The following is a 12,104-nucleotide window of genomic DNA, read 5'->3' as shown; positions in this document are numbered from 1 at the left end:
TAACTTGCCCTGCCAGGCTCTCACAAATGTGAGCCTTGATAATTTTTTCAAAGACTTTGCCAAGGATGGAGGTGAGACTAACTGGCCTATAGTTGCCCGGGTCCTCCTTCCTCCCCTTCTTGAAAATGGGAACCACATTGGCCCTTTTCCAGTCCTCCGGGACTTGACCCATGCGCCACGAGCGTTCAAAAATTCCCGCCAGTGGCTCTGCAATGATGTCGGCCAGTGCCTTCAGTACCCTCGGATGGAGCTCATCCGGGCCTGCCGACTTAAAGGCATCCAGTTCTTCCAAGTGACCCTGCACCACCTCAGGGTCCACGCATGGAAGTCTGGTGCCTTGCTGCTGCCTCCCTACACTCCCAGTGAGAGACTTGTCGTGCCTCTCGCTTAGGAACACTGAGGCGAAGAACTCGTTGAGGAGTTCAGCCTTGTCCCCTCTGTCCGTCACCAATTGTTTCTGCCCATTTAGCAGAGGTCCTATTCCTCCCTGGGCCTTCCTTTTACTCCCTATATATCTAAAAAACAATTTCTTATTGTCTTTTACTTGGGTTGCCATCCTCAGCTCCATGGTAGCTTTGGCCTGTCTAACTGCCTCCCTACAAGCACGAGCAGAAGAGGTATATTCCTCTTTGGTGATCTCTCCCTGTTTCCACTTTTTATGTGCTCCCCTTTTGGCCCTTAGTCTGCCCTGGATTTCTCTGGTCAGCCAGGGAAGCCTCCTGGCCCCTTTCCCTCTTTTACCTCTTACGGGGATCGTCTCGCTTTGTGCTCGAAGGATAGTTTCCTTAAGGCACAGCCACCCTTCTTGGGCTCCCATCATTTCAAAACTATTACTCTGTAGTGCGTCCTTCACTAATCGCCTGAGTTCACTGAAATCAGCTTTCCTAAAGTCCAGCACATTCACCCTACTAGTTACCTTACCCACTCGACGCCTTATGTTGAATTGTATTTTTAGGTGATCACTGTCCCCCAGATGGCTACCGATCTGTAGGTCCCCTACTATGTCATCCCCCGTTGCCAATACCAGATCCAGTAAGGCATTCCCCCTAGTGGGACCATGTACCTCCTGCGTCAGGTGGAGGTCCTGTACACAGGTTAGAAACCTGCGTGAGCGGTGGGACTTTGCTGTCTGTGTCTCCCAACAGATGTCCGGGTAGTTTAGGTCCCCCATGACCACCGCCTCTTTAGCTTTTATGGTCTCCGAGAGTTGCCTCAGGAGCCCCAAATCTATTTCTTCCCCTTGATGTGGGGGTCTGTAGCAGACCCCTACCACCAAATCCTTTTCTCCTTGCCCCCCATTTATCCTAACCCACAGTCCTTCTACTTCCTCATCCTTTGATTCTGTCTTGATGAGGGTTGATGTATATTGCTCCTTAACATAGAGCGCAACCCCTCCCCCCTTTTTCCCCACCCTGTCCTTTCTGTACAATCTATAGCCCTCGATATGTACCGCCCAGTCATGGGATGAATCCCACCAGGTTTCCGTCAACCCCACTAAGTCATAGGCGTTTAGTGCAACCAGGAGCGCTAGTTCATCCTGCTTGTTCCCCATGCTCCTAGCATTAGTATATAGGCACTTGAGCCCTGCGACTGGTGCCTTTGCTGCCCCCCCGCTCCAAATCCCAAAGGGCTCTTTGTCTCTTACTTTCTCGTTCCTAACCTGTGCCGTATTGCTGTCCACCCCCTGTCTTTCATGTTCCCAAAGCTCTCTTTCTTCAGGCTGGGCTGTCCTTGTTGGTGCCACCTGGTTTGGTGGTCCACAGCTTCCCCCGCCCTCATCTTCGCCTCCCCCCGACGAGCCTAGTTTAAAGCCCGCCGGAGGAGATCCGCCAACCTGTAAGAAAACACACGCTTACCTTTGGGGGACAGGTGAAGCCCATCCCAGCTGAGCATGTCCCTCGTTGTAATGTGTGGGTCATTGTCCAGGAAGCCGAAGCCTGCCTCGAGACACCACTGCCGAAGCCGCCAGTTGGTCTCTCGGATGCAGTTCTCATGCCGTCTGCCGCGTCCGTTCACTGGTAGGATGGAAGAGAATACCACCTGTGCACCGAATTCCCTCAGCACGCCGCCCAGATCCTGGTAGTCCGCCATCAGGTGATCGGGGGTTCTCCTGGCCGCATCATTAGTACCCACATGGACAAGGACCATGGGGTAGTAATCGGTGGGCTTGATCCTGGCCTGGATTACCTCCGTCACATCCCGAATCTTAGCTCCAGGCAGGCAGTAGACCTCTCGTGCTGAAGGGTCCTGGCGACAAATGGGCCCTTCTACACCTCTCAGGATGGAATCGCCTATGACGAGCACGCGTCTCCTCCTCTTCTGGGTCCTCTCGGATCTCTTGATCTGTTTGGAGTGTGAAGAATGTGGCGTTTCTTTCTGCCCAAGGGTTTCCTCCTCCCTTTCCATCTCCTGCAGAGTCGCCAAGGCCTCGTACCTGTTCTCCAGTCGGACTGGAGAAGCTGGTACCTGCTCGCTGCGAGCTGCTCCGGTCCTGGCTGTGACCGTCTGCCACTCTGCTGTGGAGGTGCTTCCCTGGGCTGCTTCTTCCTTGGGTGCCTGGTCCTGCAGGGAAAGGAAATAACTGTCAATTTCCTCCTCCGCCTCCCTGATCCCCCTCAGCCTGCTAACCTCCTCCCGGAGCTCCCTCACCTGTGCCTCCAGAGCCCTAAGCCGGGCACCTGCCGGACAGGTGTGGGGGCTCCCAATCTCTGCCCCCCCCGGCCCTGCTGGTAATGTAGGCCCAGCACTCTTTCCTGCTTATGCAGGGGGTCGGACTCGATGACCGAGTGACACAATGAAGGAGAGTTGTGACCATGGAAGCACTGTTGGTGCATTAGCTAAGTGGAGGTGCTGGTTATGTGTAGAAGTTCTTCTATCATTATGGCTATAGAAACAGGTACTGGTAGCAGGGTGAGGAAGAGCTGAAATGCTCCTTAGTCACATGGGAATGAATCCCATTTTAATCTTTGTAAAAGAATTTACTTTGAGATTTAATGGTTTTCTTTTGTCACCAAATTGTTCCAAACCTGACTAGTGAACCCTTTAGTGTGCTTGCTGGAAGGATGGGTCTTGATGGAGTCATGCAGTAGACTATGCTTCAAACTTTCTTTGAAGTTTTGCACAAGTCACTTTATCCCTTTGTTCCTGTTCCTGTCTGTAAAGTGAGATAATAGCGTTTAGGACTGTGCTAGGATCATTTCATTAGCATTTGTGGGGTCCTCAGTTTGAGTTCACTGGTCATTTTGACTCATGTTAATTATGGCTTTTCCTTGTTTGCAGATTGCCTGGCAGGAAGGAAGGGTCATTTTAACCTCTGGACTCCCATATCAGATGGTAAATACATTTCTCTTATATAGTATAATTTTTGGGACTAGAATACACAAGGCAGAGGAGAGAAGTCGTCAGATGTGAAAGCAACAGCTGGATGAACTTTTTCATCTGTTTCCTGTACTGAAAGCCATTGATATGCAAAAGGGTCTTGTTCTTGCACTGAATATCAGAGGGTCAGGAATAAGTTTGTTTCACTTCTCATGCAGCCAGTATTGAGAGCAATTGCTCTGCATCTTAAAAGGTAATAGAAAGCAAACCCATCTCTGAACAAAGTGGCTCTGTGCAGCTTATCCGGAGTGATTAAATACAACTAACTTCCCATCCATTTCATCAAGGAGTATAAGGAGATTCCTGTTTATTGAATATATCCACACTGACAACACTATCTGCTGTCTAATGCTCTACGGGTTTTTTAGGGTCTTGGAAGAAATAGGATGGAAGTGCCAAACATGATCCCAGTTTGAATTGTTGTATGCATATATAAAAAGTTAAACAGTACTACACTCAGCACAACTACAAAAGCTTGTATTCCGCAATGTATCAAATGCAAGTTCCCTCTCAAATACTATTAGTGCATTCTCAGAGGGAATATATTTAACCACACAAGTGAATAATTATGATATATTATGATACCGGTTGTAGGAAGTCACATGTCTTGTGATCCACAAAGTGATTTATAGCAGTAAAACAATTCAGGATTGCACATGTGGATAGATCATGTATCTCCCCCATTCCAAACCACAGATATAAGATGATGACCCAACTATATTTGTATTATCTTTTTGCTTAGACCTGGATTGATTGCAAGCTGCATCTTGCTGGTTGATTATTTCATATGGTTTATTGCTGGGCCTGAAAGAGAACTCTAAATATTTAATCTAGTTAAGACTATGGGGTCAGGCCATGAGTGAGAACTTCCACTGAGTCAGAAACTTCCATTGGTCAGGGCTTGTGTTAGGAGGCAGATCTCCAATTCATGAATGTTGTGTCGGAATTGCCAATGGAAAATAACCATCCTAGGATGCATAGTTTTGTTTCAGGAAATAGCTGTTAGAGTTGGATCTGTAGATTTTGTTCTCCCTTTGTGGGTAACACAAAATAGCAGAGGGTTTGCTTATAGTAGACTTTTAGACTTAATTGATTGCTGATTATCTCAAGGTACTGAGCACCTTTATAAAGGCTAAACTAGACACTTCCCAGATATGCACTCCAGGTTACAGACATCTGCACTAAACCTCTATCCTCGAACAAACGCATAGGAAGTAGCCACATCAACCCTTGCAAGTTCAATAACCACTAGCTTGCTTGAGGTAAAAATAAATGACTTGTGCAAATAAAGCTAGAAGGGGTCAGATGGCTCCAATTTATTTCAAGTGCTATCTCCTCATCTCGGCTTGCTTAGCTGCATGTCAGTGTATGATCTCTCGTCTGGGTTTCACGTGATAACCATGGTTAAATACAGTCCTATGTCATTTCAGACAACACCACTCTACTTCTGTATGCTAAGTTACAGGGAAATTAAAACTGGCTGTTGGGTACAGCATACTGAACATTAGACAGTTCCAGCATTCTCAAAACTCTTTGCAAAGGTGTCTCAAATTACTAGCGTTAAATTATCATGCGTGTTCCAAATTTAGTGAATAGGCACACAATAGCATCAAACATTATTTGATGTAAAAATCAACTCTGGTGTGTTTTAACGAGTCAGATCCCAGTGTCTTGAATACATGGTTTGTCATGTCTTTGGTGTGTGACTTGCCTTTGGCAGCTGCAGTCCCAGGTAGGAGAAGGGAGATGTTTCTCTGTGAACTGTTCAGAAAAAGCAAGGGAGCAGGCCCTACAAGTTCTGAAGCACTTCAATGTTCAAGTGGCCCTGGCAGATATCTTCAGTCGCTGTCAGGTAGGAATCTTTTTTTCTAAATTAATATCACTGCTCATTTGGTTTAAGTACACACCATTGTAGTATTCTGGCTTTATATCCTTGGATCTTCCTGTGGGTTCCCAGGGTTCCTTCCTGTACTTTAAGAAGGACTCACAAAGCAATGTGTTTTTGGAAAGTGCTAATGTCCTTTACAAATATTGGTGACCATGACCAAATCAAAAGCATATGAAGCGGGTTAGCATTTGGCGTAGCTTTCAAGTTTCTGATATTTAGGGTTTTGTTTCGTCTTGATGATCATGGATATTCTTTTCTCTTTGTTTCCGAGTTCTTTGCCTAGGACACGTGCTGTTTTAATTATATAAAGCATAGTTAATTGTGGCTATATGTTCTGATATCCCTTAATTACATTAATGGAAAGGGAGAGTTTTACTTGGTTTGGAAGGCCAGGATTTTGTTTGAGGCTGTTGGGTTAGTTCATGTTTTTGCTGTCTGATGAATCCAGACTATGTTTGGGATTGAGTATTCTTGGACTGTTTTATAAAAAAAAAAAATCTTGATTGCGTTAGGCTTAATTCTTCTTCATCACTTCCAGTTTCACTGGTGCATTCATTACAGTAACACACTGTAACTTATCCCTTTGAAAACTGTAATATAAGCCGACTTGTGACTTCAACATTTCTTATCTTATCAGGGCTCTAAAGATAGGAAGAGAAGAAATACACAAACCTGACTAGAAAAGGAGCATTCCCTTACGGGTAAATGAGCCAAGTCTAGCATTTCAGTAATGGTCTGGCTCAATGCCGTTTGGTAGACAGCTAGCAGGGTTTCCTAGCAGTGTGGAACTTTGTGCATTTTATAGCAATAGCAGTGAATATTGGGAAAACACATAGAAGCATACTCTTCTAGAATTCCACTTATATCTGATTTCAGTAGTTGTTGAAACAATGTCTAAGTCCCTCAGAAAATGAGAGTTGTCCAGCTGTTCAGGACGCCCACAGGATGGGAATAGTAGAGAGCCAAGCAGATGGCATAGACATAATATGGGTCACTTGGTTGATCCTGCTTCAGGACAAATGGGTATATTCAGATATCAGATAATGTACTAGTTTTGTGGCTTCATTCTTTTCAGGATAGATTTTATTCCATTTAGAGCAACTGGCTTCTTGGTTCTAATTTTTTTTTTAAACCTTTGACCCAAACATGTATCCTGTACATTTAACCAAGATTCCATAAAATGAGAGCATTGTTGCAGGCAGCCTTTAATAGACAATTAGAGCAAATAAATGCAGAGAATATTTTTGCTGCAAAAATCAGTGGGATGATATATCATAAATGCAGGTGAGCATGTGACATGTGGTATAAAGTTGACCCCTTACTTTATGGTCCAGATGTTGGAGCTGCTTAGTTCTGCAGTTCTTTTCTTGTGTGTACTCCTCTATGCTCATTCTTACTGCTGTTATGAAAGCTCTACCTAGCAGTATATATTATACACCCACCAGCTTCCAGAAAAGATGCTTCACTTGTGTCTCAGTCATGGTAAGACAATTGCATTTGTTAACATACCTGGCATTATTTTTTGTCAAATTGCTTTGAATTTTGCAAGGCTGCTGACAGGTAAATAAAGGAAGAATAAGATTGTAGGTGTGGTGATATAAAGATTCATATATTTGATTCAGTATTGTTCTGTATAGTGGTATACGCCCAAGTACTTGTTGCAGTTTTTTGTGATACACTGATCTCAATCTACTTTGGTAGTTTTACGTCCAGATTTTTTTTCTGTTGGATATTATAAACAGCTTAAAGGCTGATATCCATTCTTGGGACTATCTTATCTTGCCTGTAGTCATTTCTATGCCATATGTGTAGCCACATTGTAAGGATGTGGCATTTTAGTGCTGTTTTGTGTTCTCAGGGACTGAGAAGACCCTGATGTCCTTCAAGGTCAAAATTGCTGTATTGATAGTTTAATCTATACAATAACATTCTTATAAAGGGGAACCTAAAACTTTTGGCAGCTGTGGGCCTAGAGGAACTACTTCTCTAATTACCCTTGATTTCCAAAGGTGCAGAGTACTCAAAGCTGTCCCTGACATCATTGGGAGTTCTGGGTGCTCAAAGATTCAAAATCAGCTTTCTAACCTGTTCACCCTCTTTCTTTGTTTTCACAAAGCTCAGCTTAATGGTGTCTGAGCTACAGAACTCTCCATGGGGAATGGTCCGTCTGCTTGCCAGAGGGCTGGAAGTTCATTATCAGCTGTGATCGTCAATCATAGATAAGCAGTTTCTGTGTGTTGCAGGAAGTAATGTGGCATCCTGCCTGCCTCTCTGTCTCATGGACCAAGGGCTTGTTTTGTCTCTGTCTTGTATTCAGTAAATTATTTGAGGGAATATGTCAGCAGATATTATTACTGTAACAGTTCCTACGTGTACCATTGGATGTATAAAAATAGATGCCAGTACAGTTTTGCATCCAGGATTGTTATGAAGTGTGATTCCTCTTGTCAGCTCCCTTGGCATGGATGGGGGCCCACTCCTTATAGCTGAAAGGAAGAGGACATGTCTTGTTCCCCTGCCATGAGATTAAATCTTTTAAAGTTAAAATAAGTGCAAGTTGCTAGTCCTTTATGTTTTTGGACTTCTCTCTGGGACCTGAGGGAGAGTGTGCTTAGTCTGCTCGTTTGCTCTGTGTGTTTGAGTCTCCCACATGTATTTCAAGTGAATCTTCTAATCATCTGCTCATTTGTGAACTCACTGGTAGCTTCTTCTTCCCTCAGATAAATATGAGCTGTTCCACCAGAAGGAATGCAAGTGGTGGGCATGTATCAGAGAACTGAAGATAGTCCACAAATCATCCATTCCACTTACTGGTCCCCATGCTTGTCATAAAGGACCTGGAGAGGCCTTCAGAGAGTGCCTGTGTGTGTTTTTTAGGAGCAAGTGCAGGTTGGCTGGAAGACAAGTTCTTTGATTCTTGAGGGCTTTCCTAGATTTGAAATGACTGATTAAGGGAAGTGGGGGAAGTCCAGTGCCTGCACATTCAAAGCAGTATGGATGCTGCACTAAATAAACCTGTGTAGCAAACCAGGTCCATATTGTCAGAGAGAGATGGGGGGGAGTCTTATGTCTTTTCCATCTCTCTGTTCTACGGTTCCATGAGAGGTTCCTTTATGAAAAGTTTATTTGAACTGTAGAAACGCAGACATTAATTTACTTTTTTAACAGTCTGTACAGTGCTGTGTTATGTGTCTTTATTTACAATATTTTTGCAATGGGTCTGGAGGACTAAGACAGGTAGTTAGCTGTGTTAGTCTGAAATCAGGCAGAAAGATTCTTATCCTATTCTTATTCCATTTCCTGGATTAGCTTTTATAACCTGTGTCCCTCACTGGGTTAACTGCTTTGTTTTTCTCTCTCCTACCCACCTTGCCACACCCAGCAGTGCCCCTTCCTTTTTCCACTCTCCTTTCCTATCTTTTGTAATTTAGACATTGCTTTCTATTTAGAAGTTCTGCTTCCTACAGTCCCTTCTCAGCATCTGATGTAAGCTGCGGCTTACAAAAGCTTGTCTACCTCTGATTAGTTAGTTTATAAGGTGCATATCTACCCTGCCTTCTGAAGTACAAAGACATCCCTTTCCTTTTACTGGCTGAAGTATGATGTATTGGGTAGGCACATTCTTAACAGTGAAAAGCCACTAGTCACAAGGGAGCTAAATCCAGGAAAGGGAAGCAGGAAACACTCCATGATAAGTAATGCTCTGTACAATTGTAGGATTTTTGCAAGTGTAAATAGACGGTCTCTTTCACTTCATTGAAGCTCAGATCTGAACTAAGCGAGTTACCTGTACTGATATCTTGTTTAACTTCTGCAGTGTGAGAGAGACCTGTGCCCTTTTTGTTTCAAAACCACTTTCCTCATTGAAAGACTTCAGTGTGGGACCAAAAGTAAGCAGGAGCCAAGAGGAAACCGCTACTTTCTGAAAGATAGAAGCTGAAATGTTACAGCAGTTTTAGCAAATGTCTCTGTCTTTGTGTGGTTAAGGTAGCAAACCTCATAGCTATGAAGCTCCTCATGTGCAAACTCTGATTTGCACAGCGCGAACACAGTATGGAGCAATCCATTTAACAGGGACAGCAATGAAGGCCTTATGCTTAGATGAAAAACCCTGTGCTTGAGGCAGTTTGCAGGAAGCTTTGAAGCTAGCCTGGGAACCCTGGCAATATTAGTTGATAATTAGTAATATAGATCCCTCAAGCTGTTGTTTAGGTTGAAAATCTGCACATTTCTGTCACACCAATCTGATCAGAAGGCCTTTTTGATCCTTTCATGTGGGTTGTACTGTTGGTCCAGACGATGATGAGAACTCCCAGCCATCGCTTTTCTCACTAACTTGCAAGCAGAGTTGCTCTCTTCCTCATTTATGGTATCATGGAAGTGGGACCAGAGCGGTTTTGTTTTGTGGTTCCTTTCTCATGAAGGCCTGATGTAAATTTCACAAAAGGGCAAGAGTCATTTAATTTTTTTTTAAATAGTACATTTTGCTTTCTGGTATGTGCTGAACACCAGCTGGATGAATAAAAGGGTCCATGATACCTAATGGCTTTTTCTTCTCAGGAAACTGCATGCTGGGGATGTGCCACCACTGGATAGAAAAGGTAAATGAAGGACATGCGTTAACAAAACCATGTCCCAAAAGGTGAAACAGAAAAACTCAAAATCCATAGAACCCGCAACACTTTGGCTTTAAGACACTATTAAGCCTAAGCGTTGTTGGGTCTCCAGTCACTTTTTCCTCTGCAGCGAAAATCTTTGGGAAGGGATACGTTTAATTCTGTGTGCATATAAATGGAATCTAGCACCATATAAGCAAAGCAATAACAAGGACCATATGCACTGGTTTTACAAATTTGGGAGCATTGTGAAATATAATATCAGTTTGAAACTCTCTGTGGTTTAATAAAAGGCTCATCCGTCAGATGCAATTTGTCAGCGCCTACAGGTGAGGAAAGACCTTAGATTAGCTGCATCTGTACTTTCCCCAGATGTGAATTAACAACTTATTCCTTATAACCTCTCACCCTAAAATGAAAAATCAGCCTGAGGCTTGTCCACTATGTAATTAGTGATTTCTTGCTCCAGCATGCAATTGTTCAACAAGAAAGGGTAAGACCTTCTCAATCTTACTGTTTATGTTGGGCCTCACAATTTAGATGCATCTGTAACTTGTACTGCTTAGGTTCTGCCTGGGAAACTGCGCATGTCAGATTCTTTCTTTCTTTCTAGCCACAGTGGAAGGAACAGGATTATTTGCATTTGAGTTAGGAGGCATCAGTAATAATAGTGCTTAAAGGCTAAACAGTGCTTTTCATCTACAGATTCTTTAAGAAGGATGTCTCAAAGCCTCATTTCTAGTTTGAACAGTTTTGCACGACAATGACTGAACATCAGCAAGGTTTGTGATAGTTTACTGAAGGCAAATGGCACAGGACACGTGAAGCAGAACTGAATTGTTTTCAGCCAACTACACCTTGCATTTTATCGCCTTTCTGTAAGTGTTCTCCTAACTGATAAAGAACGATATGTCTTTCCATGGAAATAATAAGCTCTATCTCTGGATAGCATCCGTTTGTTTGCGGGAGGGAATAATGTATATGTTTTTGTGTACACTTTGATGTGAATTCCTAGGCAGGAAGAAGGGTGGGTTTTGTTATGTTGCACCTGCCTTCAGAGTGGTATCACATAATGGTGCTAGCTGTACCACAAGTACAGCTGTGTAGGATCAGTTCATGCAGGATCCTTATTCTGTCCTGGTTCCAGTTGGGCATAATATCTAATGTTTTTATAATAAAGGCAAAGAAAAAGCTTAATGCCCCGTATCAGTTATGCAGTGTGATCTATTAAGAGAAAAAGAGTCTTTCTGAACTCTTTCAGCCAGTCAGCTCATGTCCTGGAGAATGAAGCCTATAATTCCCAGCCCCAAACAAGCTTTCCACTACATTATCTTCCGTGTATAACATAGGGCCTTAAAAAAAGGTCTGACTGGGCCTAATTCTCACCAGCAAGCCTGGACTGTATTGCCTGGTTCCCACAGACTCTACACTTCCCTGCCAAGATTTCAGTATCTTCAGAAATCTAGTGGAGCATGAAGGTCACAGTGAGGGAAGAATGACAGCCTGGGATTTTTTCCCCCTTTTCACCAGCCAGGAGCAGACTGTTGTCTCTCTAAGATGTTGACTGTTTTCATAGAGTTAGCGTGAAGTTTATATTTTACACAGACCAGTGGAAGTCAGATATGGGAATGCAGGAGATCAGCTGTGTTTCTTCAAGGAAGATGGTCTTATGTTGCAGATCCTTTTTTCTCAAATGTCTCCAAAATTTTCACTTGTAGTGCAATTTGCCCTGCAGTGTTTTATCTATAGATCTTCTTTTTTGTGCATTAGTGTGCAGGAGACGCATCTTGGGTTCTGGGTTGTATATTTATGTGCCTTCTCTTTTCATATGCAAAAGTAAATGTTAAACTTAATAAAAATGGTGTCAGTTTTTTGGTGTGTTATATAGAACAGTGCTGCAAGTAATGAGGCTAAATGACCTATTCAAATTCAATTATCCTCAGCTTACAAAGCAAATGTTTTCATTTGAGGAATATCCTCCTTACTTGAAACCAGACTAGTCATCCAGCTCTGAATGCAGCAAAGGTATGAATGTGCATTTTTCACCCCCCTGAATAGCAGCAGTAGCTGGGAAAAATGCTGGTTTTAGCCAGTGGAAACAGAACAAGCAAGCAAAGTCCCAAATTAGTATTTAGACTAGCAAAGAAAAGAAGACATGATACAGCACAAAGTAAACTTCCTTTTATAGTGTTCTGTACAAGGCTTTTTCCTCCTCCTTTGGG

At 43.3% G+C, this 12,104-nt stretch overlaps 1 protein-coding gene across 10 annotated transcripts in view; it reads left to right on the top strand.

Annotated features, from left to right (window-relative positions):
- The window catches only part of EXD3 (exonuclease 3'-5' domain containing 3), a 446,340-nt gene that overhangs the window by 203,959 nt on the left and 230,277 nt on the right, over positions 1 to 12,104 (top strand). For 7 of the 10 annotated variants that reach the window (XM_090022470.1, XM_090022468.1, XM_090022473.1 and 4 more), the window contains 2 exons: positions 3,280 to 3,333; positions 5,099 to 5,230. The exons of 1 other annotated variant lie outside the window; for it this stretch is intronic. In XM_090022470.1, coding sequence (XP_089878596.1) covers positions 3,280 to 3,333; positions 5,099 to 5,230 — 186 coding nt within the window. The remainder of the gene's footprint in view (positions 1 to 3,279; positions 3,334 to 5,098; positions 5,231 to 12,104) is intronic. 2 more of the 10 variants (XM_090022475.1, XM_090022471.1) reach the window with 1 other exon arrangement.

This window comes from Crocodylus siamensis, chromosome 11 (genome assembly GCF_052110815.1).
Source record: "Crocodylus siamensis isolate JL-2025a chromosome 11, ASM5211081v1, whole genome shotgun sequence".
NCBI lineage: Eukaryota > Metazoa > Chordata > Crocodylia > Crocodylidae > Crocodylus > Crocodylus siamensis.
The sequence above is the reverse complement of the archived record's forward strand: the minus strand, read 5'-3'. Positions and strand labels throughout refer to the sequence as shown.